At 36.1% G+C, this 18,097-nt stretch overlaps 2 protein-coding genes and 1 long non-coding RNA gene across 5 annotated transcripts; 1 reads left to right on the top strand and 2 right to left on the bottom strand.

The window, feature by feature from the left end:
* Positions 1 to 793: 793 nt before the first annotated feature.
* Positions 794 to 15,467, bottom strand: LOC116304856 (uncharacterized). 2 transcript variants are annotated; one of them, XR_016121416.1, is made up of 4 exons: positions 15,407 to 15,467; positions 13,125 to 13,200; positions 12,734 to 12,809; positions 794 to 1,267 (listed from the first exon to the last, which is right to left on the bottom strand). It is a non-coding gene; the product is annotated as an uncharacterized LOC116304856 (long non-coding RNA). The 2 variants fall into 2 exon arrangements; XR_004198107.1 differs by lacking the exon at positions 794 to 1,267 and having other exon boundaries at positions 12,459 to 12,809.
* Positions 4,320 to 9,671, top strand: LOC148906252 (uncharacterized). Of its 2 annotated transcripts, none has more exons than XM_089038355.1 (11): positions 4,320 to 5,195; positions 5,323 to 5,452; positions 5,674 to 5,920; positions 6,003 to 6,369; positions 6,587 to 6,784; positions 6,983 to 7,172; positions 7,400 to 7,648; positions 8,151 to 8,340; positions 8,672 to 8,820; positions 8,919 to 9,113; positions 9,191 to 9,671. In XM_089038355.1, exons 1-11 carry the CDS (start codon positions 5,169 to 5,171, stop codon positions 9,319 to 9,321), a joined length of 2,073 nt encoding a protein of 690 aa, XP_088894481.1. In that variant the 5' UTR covers positions 4,320 to 5,168; the 3' UTR covers positions 9,322 to 9,671. The 2 variants fall into 2 exon arrangements, with proteins under 2 accessions (XP_088894481.1, XP_088894482.1); XM_089038356.1 differs by having other exon boundaries at positions 4,327 to 5,195; positions 8,169 to 8,340.
* On the bottom strand, positions 9,726 to 11,181 carry LOC148906253 (uncharacterized). Its single transcript, XM_089038363.1, has 3 exons — positions 10,679 to 11,181; positions 10,291 to 10,551; positions 9,726 to 9,965 (listed from the first exon to the last, which is right to left on the bottom strand). Exons 1-3 carry the CDS (start codon positions 10,969 to 10,971, stop codon positions 9,797 to 9,799), a joined length of 723 nt encoding a protein of 240 aa, XP_088894489.1. The 5' UTR covers positions 10,972 to 11,181; the 3' UTR covers positions 9,726 to 9,796.
* Positions 15,468 to 18,097: the final 2,630 nt, after the last annotated feature.

The following is an 18,097-nucleotide window of genomic DNA, read 5'->3' on the forward strand; positions in this document are numbered from 1 at the left end:
TAATTTTAAATGAATCCAATTAAATGTTACGAAATTTTTATCAATACTATGAAGTAGAGTAGTATGGCTTCATTACTCACTAAACTATCAATAGCCTAGTTCTAAGATATGCTTCCCCTGTAACGCACAAAGGATTCAGTGTGAAGTTTTGTGTACAATGCTCAGTGATCCATGACAGGAGAAAAGAATAAATTCAATTTATCATGTAGCCTGAAATGTAACAAGCAAAGCATATCTTGGAAGTGGGCTATTCAACTACTCTTATAATGTTCTACTTTTCCTACTAATAGTAAACGAAATTGTATACCCTACATTGTTCTTTGTATCACAATACACCTACATTTGTCTGTACAATATTCTCTATTATATTCTATAATTATCAGTGTTATAACTTATCTTAAACCAGTTACTCACCTGTATCCTGTATTGATTGAATCTAGAGGTACACCAGAGGTAGGTATTTCACTATAGACAGGTGTTAGTATATCAGAGATGAGTACCAACCACAGATGGGTCGATAATCTTTAAACAAAGCATACTACAACATGTATTGTGGACTCCTACGAGCTTCAATGTTTTCATTGTAACATTTTTCTCTTTATGTCTCATTATTTTTTCAAGCACTGTGTTAAATTACGAAATTAAATGAGACGGTATCCAGTGATTTTAATGAAACCTTAATATCCCAATATCTATATTGTAAACCTAAACAGTTTCGGATTGAAATATCTTTGTGAAAGTTAGATATAAATGATTCTCAGATATCTGACTGTAAAGTAGTCTGGCAGTATTCTTGGTGCAAATATTTCAGTCTTTCATGACAAACCATGGCCATAATTTATTGCAATCGGCTGTGGAGTACTATACAAATCAATTCATGTGTCACCTCTGAGGTCTGACTATCATAAATAAGTAGTTTTGGTTAGGTCTCTACCGTGATCTTAGAGTTTTTCTGAGTTCTCCAGTTTTCTGATCTGTGAGTTAGCCGTGCCCTAATTGCTAGTTTTTCAAATTATCAACAAATTTCTTTTCTACAATTTTGAAGGTGCATATGTCAGGAAAGTAGTACCCATAGTGAGCTTGATAACAAAGATGGGTTGAGTTGACATTAAAGTGCATTGTACGACAATGAAGCAAAACGATTTCATCAATATTTGAAATTAGTGCTATATGTGTTGTACATAGTAATGTTTTTACTCTATTACTTTGGCTTATCTGTAACATTTCACATGTGCCTCTTGAATGTTGTTCACTGAAGTGGAGTCTCCTAGAAAGTACAAAACCAAAGAAATAAGTACCTTGTAATGACATTTTTTGGATACAAGCTACCCATTGGTTAACAAGAGGGGGATCAAAGGTGACATAGCAGTAGTACACTCACCTCTGAGGGTCAAGGGTTGAATTCCTGGACTAAGCATTGCATGTGAGTAGAGATTGATGATTGACTGATTGCCTTGAGAGTTTTTTCTCAGGGCATTCTTTACAGTTTGTATAAAGTTTCACGACTGGTTTACAAAAAAATACTCAGTCAAAGACCGCATGTGGCTACTGCAATTTTCAACATCATAAAGATTTTATGACTGGTAACGTTGTATGTCACATGATTGAGAGATGTGTCAGCAGTGTTCAGCAAAGTATGTCTGTCCAAGTTTGACTCACATTGATCACATATTTATAGAGCAATTGCAGTTTTTTAAGTGGTCACGTGACTGGTGACATCATGACACATGATTGGCACTGTGTGTAAGCAATGTTCGGCAATGTTTGTCTATCCAAAATTGACTGACAGTGGTCAAGTATTTGCAGAGGTATTACAGTTCATATGTAGTCACGTGATTGGTGACATCATATGTCACATGATTGGCACCGTGTGTAAGCAATGTCTGGCAATGTATGTCCGTACAAGTTTGACTGACAGTGGTCAAATATTTGTAGAGTTATTAGTGTTTTAATGTAGTCACGTGATTGATGACGTCATATAGCACATGATTGGCACCCGTGTGTAAGCAATGTCCGGCAATTTATATCCATACAAGTTTGACTGACATTGGACAAATATTTGCAGAGTTATTACAGTTTTAATGTAGTCACGTGATTGATGATGTCATATGGCACATGATTGGCACCTGTGTGTAACCAATGTCCAGCAATGAATGTCCGTCCAGGTTTAAATGACATTGGATTAAATATTTGTAGAGTTATTACAGTTTTTATGTAGTCACATCAAAACAATGATCTGATTGGCTATATCCGAAAGTGTATCGGACTAAAATAATTTTTCAATTTGGGCTTACTTTGGTGTTTCACTCACGCACGAAGCAGTAGCCACAAAAATAACAAAAGCAATGGCTAAAAGGGGCCTGGACACCAGTGTGTTATCATAGCAACTACAGTTTGTACATGTTCCATACTTTGAATACAATTATAATTCAAAGTTTGAACAACATTCATCAAATACTCTCAGATACATACTGATGAAAATATGACATCATTAACCTCCTAATTAGCATTTAACTTAAAGCTTGAATATCTTAAGGACCGAAAATGCTAACAAGAAATGAAATGCCAGTTTTCTTCTTTAAAGTTCTGTACCTTAGCATGTGTTTAAGTAGTAAAACTTGAAGATATTCATTGTGGTGGCACTTGAAGCCTCACAATATATTATTTAAAATAATAGGTTTGTCTGGCACACAATAGGCCCTTTGCAGTTAACGGTCACGTGTCTGTACTGGACTGCAAAATTTTTGTTTTTACATTAAATTGGTGATTCTTTTTAGTTACTTGTAAAGAACTGAATGAAAACATGTGTATCCAGTGTGTTACGAAATGCAGTTTTATTACGATCTCTTGAAACAGGTTGTAGAAAGTTTGTTTGCAGTCCAGTAAATTTCACCCATGGAAATCAAAATGTTCATTCATTCGCTCTCAGTGAATTAATCAGCACGTGATTGCTTAGCTGCAAAGGGCCTATTCAAGCAAACTCAACCTGTTTTTCTCTTGGTTCTCCAATATTTATCCTTCCTTGAGAACAGAAATAATCCATACCCTCCCCCCACTATGGAGCAATGTTTTTAAAAGACCCCCCTAGCCCTGAAAATTCTATTAACCTGTCTTACAAAGTCTGTAATATTGTTCTTGCTCTAACCCTCCATGCCTTGGACTTTCTGTGTGTGTGTTTGGGGGGGGGGGGGGGGGGGTGGGTTGATGGAGATGGATAATTTCTGGAACTACATAATATGCAATATACATTTTCTCCCACCAGTCATCAAAATTTTGTCATATTGCCATCTCAAAATCTAAATCAGTTTACAATGCTTCAAAATATTCAGAGCCAAATAACCTTTAAAATATAGCATCAAGTAATCAGAATCATTTCAGCTTGCAAAAAAATCTAAAAGTCAAAGCCATTGATCAGGCGCGTAGTTATTTAACACGACTAGATTATCCTTTTAAATAGCTGAATCAAATCATGAATAGTTAACCAAAATAATCTATTGCCCATGAATTGCTTAGAAGTCATTAACACCTTGCTTAAAAAATTTTGTTTATGATTAAGATGGTTAATAAATATTCCTAGTTCTGCTGTCTTTAATTACACCAGTCAACGAAATAGAGCATGTGTAGTTATAAATTTCTGTAACATGATCTTATATTTCTGCCTTTTCATAATCATTGCGACAATGACATTGATTGACACCTGGTACAAGGTAATTGATCAGACTGTAGACTAAAGGTCTCTTGGGTAAGGCCCTGAAGACCTCTGGGTACTATTGTCCATGAAGTTCATAGAAAATTATTAGAAATATTAGCTTTGAAGTAATCGCTTAGAAATTGACTCGAATCCTTTTTTACAAGTACAGTATTGATATTTCTAGTTAGGCTGTCTACGAAAAACCACATGCGAGAAAACATCAATTGACGTCACATGATTGGCTGGTTCTGCCCTCTTTTAATCATTTGGCAACATGGTGTTATTTATTGACAGCTCGTACATGCCAATTGATTAAACTGTAGACCAGAACTCTATAGCAGAAGCCCGCGAAGGTTACTTGGGTAATGTCCTGAAGACCCCTGGGTACTAGTGCGTAACTTGTCTATTTTGTAGGGGAGGAATCAGGACAGGGAAAAAACAAAGGTATTTTATAACTGGTTTACCACGGGTAAATAAAAGTTGAAGCCATTGATCAGATGCATAGTTCTTTAAAGTGCAACTGAACCCAAAATATTCGCATTGGTTATCAAAAGATATTGAATTTATAATAAACATAGTGTTATTTTTTTTCAAATTGGGTAAAAGCTCGATTTATGGTGAATTTTTGAAAGTATTAAATTTTTACGAAATTTGCGTTGACATCCGAAAACCACGGTTCTAGTCAAGGGCCTGGATCGAGACTATTGTGACGTATACAAAGGTAGGATAGCGATGCCGATGTGAAGAACACAAGCCAAATAATGTGAAAAGAGAGTTTTTTGAAGAGTATGTATAGCAAAATTTAAGCGAAATATGCCGAATCGGTGTGTCGTTTGGGGTTGTAGTAGTACCCCAAACCCCAAAGAAGGAATATTTTTATTTGCGATCCCCTTTTTTAACGATAATCGGCCAGAAGCAAAGAGGCGGCGGAGAACCTGGGTGAAGTTTGTCAACCAGAAGCGGAAAAATTTCTTTGAATCGAAGGGTTCTTCCATCTGCTCAAAGCACTTTCGACCAGAGGATTTATCCATAAGATATGCACTATTGCCTGGGCATGAAAAGCCACAAATTCCTCGTCTGAAAAGGGATGAATTTGGTGTCTGTGTGTATCCTACACTACAAGCTGGTGCTTCATTCGAGAGCGAAGGAATCAGCCAACGAAAAAGACGCAAGGTGAGATATAAGCTAATACTTCAAAGCTTCTTGCTTTTGATTGCAAAACTCAGAAATTATTATTAATTTGTAGACAATAAAGACTGCATTAGATGAGTATGACCAACAAAAAGAACTAGAGGTGCAAGCTCCATCTACGAGTAAGGATAGAACCAACACCAGCAATGAAGCTGCCTCTGTCCACCTAGAACAACGAGAAGACACACTTGCGGTACCTCCGACGGTACCGGTAAACAACGACACAACTGCCTCTTCGCCCGCGTTGTCAGAACAGGAAGATAACCTGGATGTTAGTACCAATCCGATGCCTGTAAAGCTAAGTTTACCAGAGGTAAGAATTATTGTTAGTTATGGTATGGGGGGAAGCTGTAGGCTACTGTACAGTAGGTGTTCTCTAATAACTGCAAACAGAGTAAGTTTATTTTACGTGTACTGAGTCTTTTCTTTTACCTTATTAGAAAACCAAAACGTCATGTAAGTCCTGCTCAAGACTGAAAAAGGAAAAAACATGCTGGAGGCAGAGGTGGCGAATAAAGAAGAATCAAGTTGATGAAAAGGAGGAGCAACTAGAATGTGCAAATCAGAGAAGTAAGCTTATGTTTTACTTTTCATGTAACATATATAGAATGAAATAATAAAAATGTTTGTATCGATACTATATACTGCATCAGTTTACAAATTAATTATCTTGATTTTTCATAAGCCATTTTTTGTGTTTGATTGGAGATACCTACATTTTATTATAAATCATATTTCAATGTGTAGAATTTTCATCACTAATATTCACTGATCATTTCCATCTGCCTTAGTATTACAGTTAGAAGCTGAAATCACAGCCCTCAAGAAAAGCAAAGACCTCACAGATCAAGATGATCAGTATGGAACTGTGAAAACAGAGAAAAGTGACTGGGATGATTGTTGCAGTGAAGAAGATAATATGGAAGATGAGTTTCCTTGTCCAAGTGACGACGATGATGATGATAACTCTTATATGACGGAAACAGAATCCGAAGAAGAACCATTAACAGAAGAAGAAATAGCTGATAAATCTGAAAAGTATTGATTGTTGTCTTTGCAACTGTTTGATATTGATATCCTTCTGTATATTAATAATATTCCCATTTACCTTTGCTTTCAGATTGAGTATGCATGGGAAAAACGTACGGACAGAGCCAAAGCACATTGTCTTCCTGTCACAACTTCTACTTCTGTTCAGCTTCTGCCATTCTTGTAAAGCTGATGGTCCCATGGTGGAGGCTAACCAAAATGGAACAGAAGTAGTGATTTCTACCACATGTAGGAAACCAAAATGTCCTAAGAAAGAGTTTACCTGGCACAGTCAGCCCTCAATGTTATTTACATCTGGCCAAAGAGGACCTGCAGGAAATCTTCTTTTGTCTATGGCTATACTCTTTGCTGGGGGTTCAGCTTCAAAAGTGTTCCAGATCTTTGCACACATGGGTCTAGGTTGCCATTCCCTGAGATCATTCTTCAAGCACCAAAGAGTGAGTATTGGCATGTAATTATCAAGTTGGACCCTTTGAACAATGCGAGAGTTTGACAGTGTAATCAATGAGAGATTGGAGGGGGTTGTTGGCAAATACTTTGGGGTTGCAGTACAGTAAAACCAGTAGCTGTACTGCACTGTAAAACATTTTAAAGTTTTTTCATAAAGAAATTTCTATTGAAAGTAATGACTATTAATTACTTACTTATTTTTAGAATCAACTGTTCCCTGTGATTCACCTTCACTGGAAAAGATACCAGTCAAGACTGCTTGACAAACTGAAGGACGTGAAGGATGGTCTAACAGTGGCAGGGGATGCCCGTCACGACAGTATGGGGCATAATGCCAAATATGGGGCCTACACCATCTTGTGTTGTAACATGCCAAAAATAATACACTTTTCACTAGTTCAGGTAATTTATTTCTTAATTACAGTTCTCATGCACATAATTATTTGTTACTGTACATATCTCATTTGTTTCGTCCAAGGAGGACATCCCAACCACTACCAAACTATTGTTACAGATTTCAGACACTAACTTTAGACACTTCTCATGGTGTGCATATGATATATCTCATGTCAATTTTATTTTCATTGTCATTGTGTTTAGAGAAACCAAGCAGAATCCAGTAATGCAATGGAATTTATGGGATTTAAGAACTGTATGAATTACTTGTTGGAGACGTGTGGCCTGGGGATTACCACATTCGTATCAGATCGACATACAACAATTGCATGCCATATGAATAAAGTACTGACCCAGATTAAACACTACTTTGACTTATGGCATTTAAAAAAAAGTAGGTGCCTTGCTGACACTATGTGCATTGTTGGCAGATCTGATGTTGCTCTAAGTTGCAGTTATTATGGAAGCAGGCAAATAGTATAGCTTCAAGTAGTATAGCTTCACTTGCATGTTTCTTTGAACAAAAGAATATCTCAATGCCGACTCAACAGTAATAGCTGCTGCCAGTGTGTGAATTGATCAAGATAATGTATTTGTATAACATTTTATTCTTTCTTACAGAAATAAGGAAAGTACTCTCTAAATTGACCAAAGAAAAGGCTTGTGAAGTTCTAAAGGATTGGATAAGGCCCTGTGAGAACCACTTATATTGGAGTGCACAATCAACACATAGTGGTGATGGTAATCTTATATGGGCAAAGTTTAAGTCCTTCTTTAGCCATGTAATCAATGTGCACAGTGACCTTGTTGATCCTTTGTTCAACAAGTGTGCCCATAGGGAGATCAGAAATAGAACCTGGTTAGAAAAAGGTATCACTGAAGAAAAAAGACCTTATATTATTGTTTGTTATACCATGGATACACTTATTTCAATAAAGTTAGTCACCAAAAACCTAGAAAGCTGAGATCACTGAGTGTCATGGGAAACTTTTCATATCAAAAAAGGATATATATACAAAGCTTTTTCAATACAAACTGCAGCTCGATGATACTCAGAAGAGGTGAGACTGTAACCGGTAAAAAATTCAGAAGTCCATGAATAGTTATCAAGCGGTTGGAAGTGTAAAATGTATCTACCCATAATCCTTGTGGGCCTCAGCTTCATAGCTTTTCAGGTGACTAACTTTATTGAAATAAGTGTATATTAAATGGACTATTGTCTAAGCAGTTGGGTACAGTCAATTCTTCCCTTGCACACACTCTGTTATCAAGGACACATGTTATTTTCTGTCCTGTTTTTAATCTTTACATTTATCTTCTTTATTACCTTATGACCGTTGTTTTGTTACTTTGTGCAATGTTGTCATTTCAGTGTGTATGTGTACTGTAGGTTCAACAGCCCATGACAAGTTAGTAACTGCACTGTCGAAACCAAGCCTCATTAGAGGAATAAAACAAGCCTCTCCTCTGGACCAAACAAGTGGTTTGGAAGGTTTCCACTCCGTCGTGAATTATTTCGCACCCAAAATGATCGCATACTCATATGTTGGAATGTACAGCAGGTACTCTTTGTGTTTCCAAGTTCCATTTTATTCAGACTGTGTGTTTTCTTTATTTCTAGGTATTCGACCTCTTGCATATTTAGCAATATGAGGGTCAAAACAAAAGACTTTTGATTTCTTGACAGCTAGTGTTTGGTCCCCATATTGACCTGCACTTCAACATGCTGCAAGAGATTTATAACCCTAAGTTTCATCCTATGTTATTTGTAGGCGATGCAGTTACATGTAGTTGCTTAGATAATAGTAATTGTATTCTGCCTTTAACATTTTCTGTTGCACTTATTTTGTGTTTACCAGAGGGTATAATTTAGATGTAATTTTTGTTTTTTAGACACATCTTAGCCATTCTCCACTTTAATTCCAACTTATACAGAGAAGTTAAGTACAAAGCTGATGGGACTGAGCAGTTGAGGGTGTCATATCCAAAGTTCAAAAACGGGGAGGCCACAGTGAGGAATGTGTGCATCACCCAAAACTTTGGTAAGAAATGGTGTTTAATAGTTATAATATTTCCCAACAAAACTTTAATAAATGTGATGCGATAACAAATAAACTCACCCTCAAGTGTTATTTTACAGATTATGTAGAGGAATTGTATGACACCTTCCTGACAAGCAGCAAAGAAGAAATTAGAAGTGCCAGAGATGAACTACAAGAAATGACTCCATCCCCTATGAACTCGGTACTTCAAAAGCAGCCTGTTGCTGAAGCCATTCAAAAAAGACTGGAAAGAAGAAGTATGGAAGTTGCTGATACGCCTGCCACTACACCAGGTATGGGTGGCCTAGTATTTTTTTATTCTTATAATGCCTATATGCATTATTCTGAAAACCTTGTATCTATTTCATAGCATTGCAGAACCAAGCACAGGTCCAACATGAAGTTCCTGCAAATAGAGCACCCCCGAAGTGCAGACAATGTCAGCAACCCATGAAGGGGCATAACAAAGTTAAAGATTGTCCAAGAAATAACAAAACATAAATATTTTTATTAGCATGATATGTACAGTAATCAATTTTTGTTCCAGTTCTTAATTAACAAAATAGCATTAATTTTCTCATTTAATGCACCATACCATCAAACAAACTATTTAATAGGAAAACCAAATGCCAAAACTTAGGACCATTGTGAAATTATTGCCTATTTCAGTAACATAGAAGCTGGAACCAGAATGGAAAATGACATAGTAAACCTCTGAATAGTTTGAGATACACCAGAGACTTTTTGCTGTGCTACTCGTGTACCATTTCAGTCTAAGGTTCTATGTTCTGAGTTTTGAAACTGACATTTTTTACAACCGATAGTGGGTCCAGTTCATCAAACTTGTATATAATATTATGTATTTGATAAAGCTTCATAAAGCTGTAAAAAGTATACTTTATTTTACTGATTTATAGTAAAAACATTCATCAGTTAAAAAAAGAAATAAATAAGAGTAATTGCAGAAACATTGAGTCTATGATTCTTCATCCAAATCAAATCCGGTGTAAGTTACTTCACTTGTACCAAGAGGAAATGCATCTCGTATGGCGAGGTACGCACATGCTGGTAAAGGAATTCTCCTTGATCCAAGCCAGCCATGAATGAGGCGCGAAAATTCTCTATAAGTGATACTTCTCAAAAACCTATGAAGGGAACGGGAAATAAATTAGGGAATAGATTCCAAGACAACATAAACACTTCTCCACTTTATATAGGTGTTGACTAGTAGTGGAGAGAAGTGTATGTACGTGAAAATGCCATGGGAGGGTCATGGAAGGGCGAAAGAACTCTCGCTTTCAAAAAACAAACAAACAAATAGATAGCTCTTTAGACCTACATCTCATAATAATGTTGTCAACAACAACAACGGCTATTCCGAAATGAATGTAAAGCAACCTTTTACGTCAAACGTGAGTAAGTCTTAACTACTGTAAGGGACACGCACTGAACAATATTACACATTCTTACCTTTCTTCAGATCCTGTTTGACGATATTTCTGCTTATTTTTCGTCTTGAATCTGTCGGCAGCCATTCTCAAACTCCACTTGTTGAGGCAAACCGGTTGGAATCCAGGATGTTGAGTCACACAGGAAAGTTCAACTTCGGGTGACAATTCTTGTCGTACCAGATCTGTTGTGAGGGATTCAACACAACCTTCTATTTCCGTGCAACAGTAACATTCGCTTATGTTTTGGAGGTTCGTGATTGCACAACTTCCGCACTTGCACCTTCAATAAATAAATAAATAATAAATAATAAATAAAGAATAAATAAGTTTGCTAAAAAAATCTGTGTTTACGTTTCACATAATTCTTAACTTTAGGAGTTGAATGCGACCACGAGTTTCTCGCTTACCAATCGCTAGCTGGCAATTCGCCGGTAAGTCGCTTCTTTAGCTCTGATTCAAGCTCTTCGATTTCCTTTTGCCTCTGGTTATATTGGTCCATCCACTGATCACTTGCTATGGGCTCATCCTGATAAGCGCCTTCGTCTACATCATCGAGTTCAGCTCCTGCTGTAGATGAACATTTGGCGGTTGTCGACGCGTCAACCGTTGTCTCTTCAAATTCCTCTTCAAGATCCGATATATCACCAATAAAAGAGCCTAAAGAGCTCTCAGTATCCGAACAGCTTAGTGACATTTCCATTTATGTTGTTTTCCAGAAGATTTCGATGTTTCGAGCGATAACAAGGAATACAAGGGAGCAACAAGCATGAACGATGCCTTTACTTTACTATAGCTTTGTATAGCTTGCTAGTTCGCGTACCTTAGCTGACGTCACTCGACCCAGGCCCCTAAATTGCACGAGGAACCTCTAAATTCGGCAAGGGCGCCAAATTCAAATTTATATTACGAATCGAGCTTTTACCCAATTTGAAAAAAAATAACACTATGTTTATTATAAATTCAATATCTTTTGATAACCAATGCGAATATTTTGGGTTCAGTTGCACTTTAACATTACAAGTTTATCCCTTAGAACTGATCTTTGATTACGGAAAATACTATTTTGAATAGCTTAATCAAAGCAAGAATAATTGACCAAAATAATCTATTGCCTATGAATTTGGAAAATTCTTAGAAATCCTAACTTATTAGAAGTCATCACCATCTGCACACTTGTCACATAAATTACTGAATCTTCTGTTTTGTAACAAGATCTTTCCAAACAGTAAGAAAATGTGAACATTAAAGACCATTTTGAACAGATAGCTTTACATGTATATTCTAGCAGAATATGCAGTCTTGCTATTGTTAAATATGCATGCTAAATCGGCACTCGTACAGCATGCTCAAAACACAGGACATCCGCCGGTATGCATAAATGTTTTTGAAATTAGTGAAGGACACAACCATTACAGAATTAGAAAGGTGAAAGAAGCATTGTTTATCAAAGAACAAAAACCCTCACTTAATGAACAAGGACATAGCATCCCGTTGGGACTTCTGAACTAATGATAATAACTTGAACTTTGAATTATAATTCATTCTGATGATGATCACTGGAGAGTGATCGAAATATCAAACAAATAAATTATGCACAGAAAATGGCTTCTGGCATTTACTTTTATAATGCATGCCTATTGTATTTTATACACACAGGGACATACACACTCTAGATTCATACTACAAAATTCTGATCATAGCCCCCTAAACTACCAATGCAAATATCCTTCCAGTTATAGGCCCCCTTGATTATTAGCCTACCTATTGGCATTTTGTGTTCATTTTAATGATGTACATACATAAAAGATGACTGGGAAAATAATAGGAATCAATTAAAAAATCTCATTCTCCACTTCCCTTTCCAGTCAATCCCCCCCCCCCCCCTAAAATAAGCCCTCTCACTTTTAGCCCATCAAAAATTCCATATGGTTGAGTAAAGACCCCTACAACCAGTATTCTACCATTCACTGGCTCCATCACAAGCCATTGCTATCTGACTCCATTATATTCTTACACTTTGGTCTTAAACCTCTCTGTGTGTCCCATTCACTGCCACAACCTTTTCTTACAGTCTCAGTATTCACATAACCAATCAAACAATGCTTATATTCAAGGCCACAGGCTAATGTACTTTGAATGAAAATTATTGTTCACTAAAAAACAAACTATTAAGTTCAATCTCAAAAATTGGATAAGAACTCTCCTGTTCAAGTTGTCTCAACATGTACATAATTAAGCATGGCAGGTTTCATCCAAATGTTATTTTCAAGTGTAATGCTTCCATACACAACACTAAACTGTGAGTATTTTGTAAACAATGAAATGATATTCAGAGAAAGCAAGCAAATCAAATGTTTAGATCCAAAATGTTTCAGTTTTGATGAGCAGCACTCACTCATGAAACCTGTTTTGCTTAAGAATATTTGCTATCTTCATGTGCAAGAGTAATACACATAACATACCAGCAAATACAGCTATCAAAAAGACTGGGGGAGCAGAGTAAATCATTCATAATCATCTCCAGATATGGTTACTTGCCTGAAATTAAATTAAAGGAAATCATTATTCATGTATTGATCTATATCAAGACTGATTCCATACAGTATGACCTCTTTGCTTAAGCTAGGTCCCTAGGGTTTGTTAGCCAAAACAAAAAAACTATATTACAAAAGAATAATCCACTCATACGAATGGGGTCCACACTTCATGCATAAATTAAGCACACGCTAACAAGCAGAGCCCGTCCATTTCCCGCAGGTGGGGACCCTGAAAAACTTCTGGCCTGTACTGTAGCAATGTTTTGCTTAAGAATGTTTGCTATCTTAATGTGCAGGAGTAATGCATGTAACATACCAGCAAATACAGCTATCAAAAAGACTGGGGGAGCAGAGTAAATCATTCATAATTATCTCCAGATATGGTTACTTGCCTGAAATTAAATTAAAGGAAATCATTAATAATGTGTTGATCTATATCAAGACTGATTCCATGTGTCAGTCGAGTCCATTGCTTAAATTAATGTCTGCTCAATTGACAGCCTTGATGACCAGCCAAAATAGTTTTGGATCAGAAATCACAGAAAACATCCTTCGATCCACAAAGCAAAAAATATTAGAGAAAAATTCCAAAGAATGGGGAAAATGAGAGAAAACTATAAAACCAAGACTTGGGAAATTAATGAGATCAATTTTTATGGACAACAATTGCCCTATTTCACTATGAAGTCACTGCTTGTTTATGTGGGGGATAGAATCGCCAAATCCAATTGAAAATTCAACAAAATTTGCTACTAGTGAAAAAGTTTAATCCAAAATGGCCTGGTTTTCAGATATAATATGTGTTAGTATGTATTAAAAAATATTCTGAGAGTTTGCTGGCTATTCTACCTCTCTTTGTGGATTGATACGGGTTTTAGAACAATTTTTGGTGAATTTGCGTTGATCTGACCCCCTCTGACGACCATGATCCTTTGCGTTTGAACAATAGATTGTTTTGTTGTGAGGTCATAGTGAAATATATAGGGCAATTACCCCAATAGTACGTATTAATGGTTGCTAAAATAATATACACCTAAAATAGTTTTATAACTAAAGATTCATTTATAAAGGTTAACTTAAAGGCACGACAGCCAACAGTAAAAATGGGATGTCACTAGTTATACAACCACAAAGGAGCAAAAACTGTGAACTATAGAAGCATTGAAATAATATTTTGAAGCAAAAACTTGAATTATTTTCATTTTAGCAGAGTTTTTGCAAGCAATCATATATTTCTACATTCTAGAAAAACTCAAATTTCACACATCTCTAAATCGATAAATCAAACACTTTCCCTCAACATCTGTAATTTTCCTATTGATAATTTATTTAATTGCTGAATGATTCATGAAATGAAAGGCATATTACACCAATTATTTGTTATTTATTTAGCTTTTCCTGCAAGTAGGATTAGACAAAATGACCTTTATTTGTATTGCTATATTTGTGTTGCTAAATTGAACAGCTTTTCTTGTGGTCTCAAGGCTTAAAACATACATTTTTCAATCATTATTTGTGGCTGCTGCCTCATCGAGGCGAAGCCACTATGTCATCGAATTGTGTAAGTAAGTCTGTAACAATAGATAAACTTCGGAACCAATCACGACTTAAATATTAAAATTTCCCTCTCACCGAAGAGTAAGCGATGCGACATCAAAGAGATGATGACAAATGGAACCACGTAGTTGTACTTGGTCAATAGTACGGTGTACATTGTTTAAGACAAGTACAGTAAGCCGTGTTTTCATAAAATTCAACCATGTTATTTATCACAGCTTTCACTTGGTATTTCTAGTCATGCAACAGTTGCACAGAATAAAATCAGCATAACACAGGAATCCCAAATTAATCAGTATCAACATTTAATAAAAACCAATACCGAAACCTTTACTTTCAACATTTTTTTTAGCAACACTGCTAATGCAATTACCTATATATCCTTCATATATCTCAATAGTCAGCTACCAACTTCCATTCCTTTCATGTATAAAAGCCATGTTACACTTGTCACTATTTAAACAATTAAAAATACATATCTTTTTAAATTGCATGGTTATCCATTAAAGAACACGCGTATAAATAGGTAAATTACGAGCCTTAGATGAGCCTTATCCATTGCATTTTTAAGGAATATAAAACGCACAAGCATGTCTCTGTACTGTGATATAAACACGCTATTGTATATTTTCTATAAGCTTAATTCTTCAAAAAATATATTGCCACAAAACAAACCCAAAAATAGCGTTGGGTTTTATGCTTTCTAGGGAGGGGTACGTGAGTACACGTTTTTGTCTTCAAACTACGAAGAAAATAAGTTTAAGAAATACTTTCAAAGACATTGTAAATTGAACAAAGATATCTGAAAAAGTATTAATAACCTTCTTTAGGCCTGTTCAACGATTAAAACCCATTCTACGAACACAAAATGGATGCTTGAAAACAAGTTTTACAGCGACGAGCGACTTCACACGTGTCACAATTAATGGTCGCTAATTTAACGACAAGACCACAAATATCAGAAAAAAAGCCTTACAGAGAAGATAAAACATTTAAATTCAATATTTTAAGGGTTCTTTTAAGGTTCTGAACGTTTCTTACCGTAAAGAAATAGCAATTTTCATCTCCCTTCAAACTCTGCCATCTTGTTCATGTGTATCGCATACCCATAAAACCTTGCGCGATTATACTCAACGCTTTCGACGCGGAACGGAAGAACTGCGGAATGGCGGAATATTCTAAAACGCGGAATACACGAAGAAATATATATCACTTAATATGATAATACTAATAACATAAAATAGGTACGGTATTTAAAAACTCGCAATTCTGAACTCCAGTGTATACCAATAAATGAGTGTATGTTAATAAATAAATGAGTGGACCGCTTCTTTGAAATAATACATTCTTGCAGCTGTCGCTTTACTCACCTCATCTGGCAAACATCAATAAATAGACACATACACAAGAGTACTACATCACGGGCGGAGAAGGACTTTATAAAATACTGTAAATATATGTAATTTGGGATGTGAGGGGGCTGTGAGACGCACTCTACGCCCGTGATAGTCTTTTTCATCAAAGCACACCATTCTATCACAAGCCAAGCCTATTTTTCTTTATTCTTCCAGTTTTTCATATCACAAAGCAATCGTACACGAAACGGAGGCTGATGATGTGGATGGATTTCTAACCACTATATGTCATTATAGACGAAGAGAATAGCAACAAGTTTGAGAAGACATTTGGATTTCTAACCACTATGTCATTATAGACGAAGAGAGTAACAGGGTACCCCTTTCAGACTCCCAGCGGACACCCATACCCAAATGCTGGCGGAGTACCCCCCCCCCCCCCCCGGGGTATTTTCATATAGGAATGACTATCTATCCCATCTCATAATAATGTTGAAGTGTTAAACGATTCGGAAGGACTTTTTTTTCAAATTTGTTTGTTAGTGCAATCTTAGAATCCTATACTCGGCATTCTTTCCTTGCAACCGAAGTCTTTGTCGTCGAAGTTTGTCCACAAATCGATCCCACAAGTCTTTGCTTCTATATCTATGTTTGTTATAAGTAACCATGGAATACTGACGTCATATATATTAGAATTCTAGGGCGAAAAGAATTGGCACTTTCTATGAAAATACAAGAAGAACATTCACTGCTATTGGATGATGAGCGTGTAGGGAATAAGAATATAGATAACTAAAATAGACTGAATCAACGTAACAAAAATGCATCTGAAACCCTTCGCATAAACATGCATGAATAAGAATATTATCTACAATGTGGGAAAAAATAATCAAATATTTCTTTCAAAAGGTGGGATTTGAACCTAAGTCAACCAACAGAAATTGAAAAAAAAAAAAAAAAAAAAATCGATTCTAATTTGCCATACCCCCGAGACATCCGCAGAGCTGAGGCGTCGTATGGACTTCGGACCTGACGGCGATTAAATCCTTCTGCCCTTGGGTGCACGAATTACGCAAGAAAATGTTCTAGCCGAAGCATCAGGGGAGAGACCAGCTGGCCCCCAGACCATATCGGCTAATCCCTTGCATCTCTGCCACGCACGGAATCGGTTGAAAAAAACATGTTAAAAAGTCTAGTCTATCTGGTGCATTGTTTTCACGGCTATTGTTATGCTGATTACGTATATTGAAGTGTGGTCCAGTGGGATAAACTTGGGGATCGAAGATACTGAGTCAAGCCCGACTGAGGAGGGTTAGCGTTTGGATGGGTGGCCTAAACATTCTATCTACTCAAACAAACTTTTGATTCTGAATTTTCTTAACTGGCTATTAAGCAAAATATCTTTTTAAACAGACGAGAATGGCTTGAAGTCTCTATAAAATAGCGTACTTTAAATTGAATAGAATTCCTTTCAATAAGCCTGAAGCGAGATGATGTTTTACCCCGATTCTATACCATAATAGTTTTTAAAATTCTTTCATATTAAATCTTTTGATTCCTTAAAGAATACAGGAACAATATTCATAATTAAAGAACAAAAGCAGTGTGAAAAGGATTATGGTCTAGAGACGGGGGTAAAACGTCATCTCGCTTCATTCTTGAGTAACGATCCAGTCTGCAGAAACGGGCCAATCGGCATGGCATTTAATCCGCGCACCGAAGCTAGTCTATAAATATTAATTCTTTGTTTGTTATTCGCCGAATCCGACAACTGTTTTATTTTTTCAACATTTCAATATTATAGGAATTGGAAACCTATCGTTATGTCCTTAAAATTGAGCTGCATTCCGACGTACTGTAAGGGGTCTATATGAACACGACGGATGATAGACTACAAACCATATATTATCCTTGAAAAACTTTGTAAGAAATTGCACAAATTTGCAAATAAATAACTAAATTTAGTAGACCTCAGTAGACCGTGGACCTACAAAACTCTGCACCAATTTGTACAATTTTGTTAGTTAATTTTTTATTTTATTGTTATTTTTTATTATTTTATTTATTTTTTATATACTTATTTCAATAAAGTTATATTAGTCACCAAAAACCAAAGCTGCTATCGCTGAGAATCGTGGGAAATATTTTATATCCAACAAGTAAAGCTTTTGAAAAAAGCTGCAGCAGTTGAGGATGCTCAGAGGAGGTGAGACTGTAACTGGTAAAAGATCTCAAAGTCCACCAACAGTTATCAAGCGGTTGAAACATGTAAAATGTATCTACCCATAATCCTTGCCGGTCTAAGCTTAGTAGCTTTTCAGGTGACTAACTTTATTGAAATAAGTGTATATGGATGCACTCACACATTCACTATACG

The sequence above is a fragment of the Actinia tenebrosa genome, unplaced genomic scaffold, assembly GCF_029948245.1.
Source record: "Actinia tenebrosa isolate PJP-AT-01 unplaced genomic scaffold, QUT_ActTen_1.0 PGA_scaffold5__44_contigs__length_20552954, whole genome shotgun sequence".
NCBI lineage: Eukaryota > Metazoa > Cnidaria > Anthozoa > Actiniaria > Actiniidae > Actinia > Actinia tenebrosa.

Coding starts and splice junctions, on each gene's coding strand:
- LOC148906252 (XM_089038355.1), top strand. CDS start 5,169: ATGCCTGTAAAGCTAAGTTTACCAGAG. Junction 8,341..8,671: donor TATGTTGGAATGTACAGCAG/GTACTCTTTGTG, acceptor TTTGTTTTTTAG/ACACATCTTAGCCATTCTCC. Junction 8,821..8,918: donor GTGCATCACCCAAAACTTTG/GTAAGAAATGGT, acceptor GTTATTTTACAG/ATTATGTAGAGGAATTGTAT.
- LOC148906253 (XM_089038363.1), bottom strand. CDS start 10,971: ATGGAAATGTCACTAAGCTGTTCGGATACTGAGAGCTCTTTAGGCTCT. Junction 10,552..10,678: donor GAATTGCCAGCTAGCGATTG/GTAAGCGAGAAA, acceptor TATTTATTGAAG/GTGCAAGTGCGGAAGTTGTG. Junction 9,966..10,290: donor CAAACAGGATCTGAAGAAAG/GTAAGAATGTGT, acceptor TTCCCTTCATAG/GTTTTTGAGAAGTATCACTT.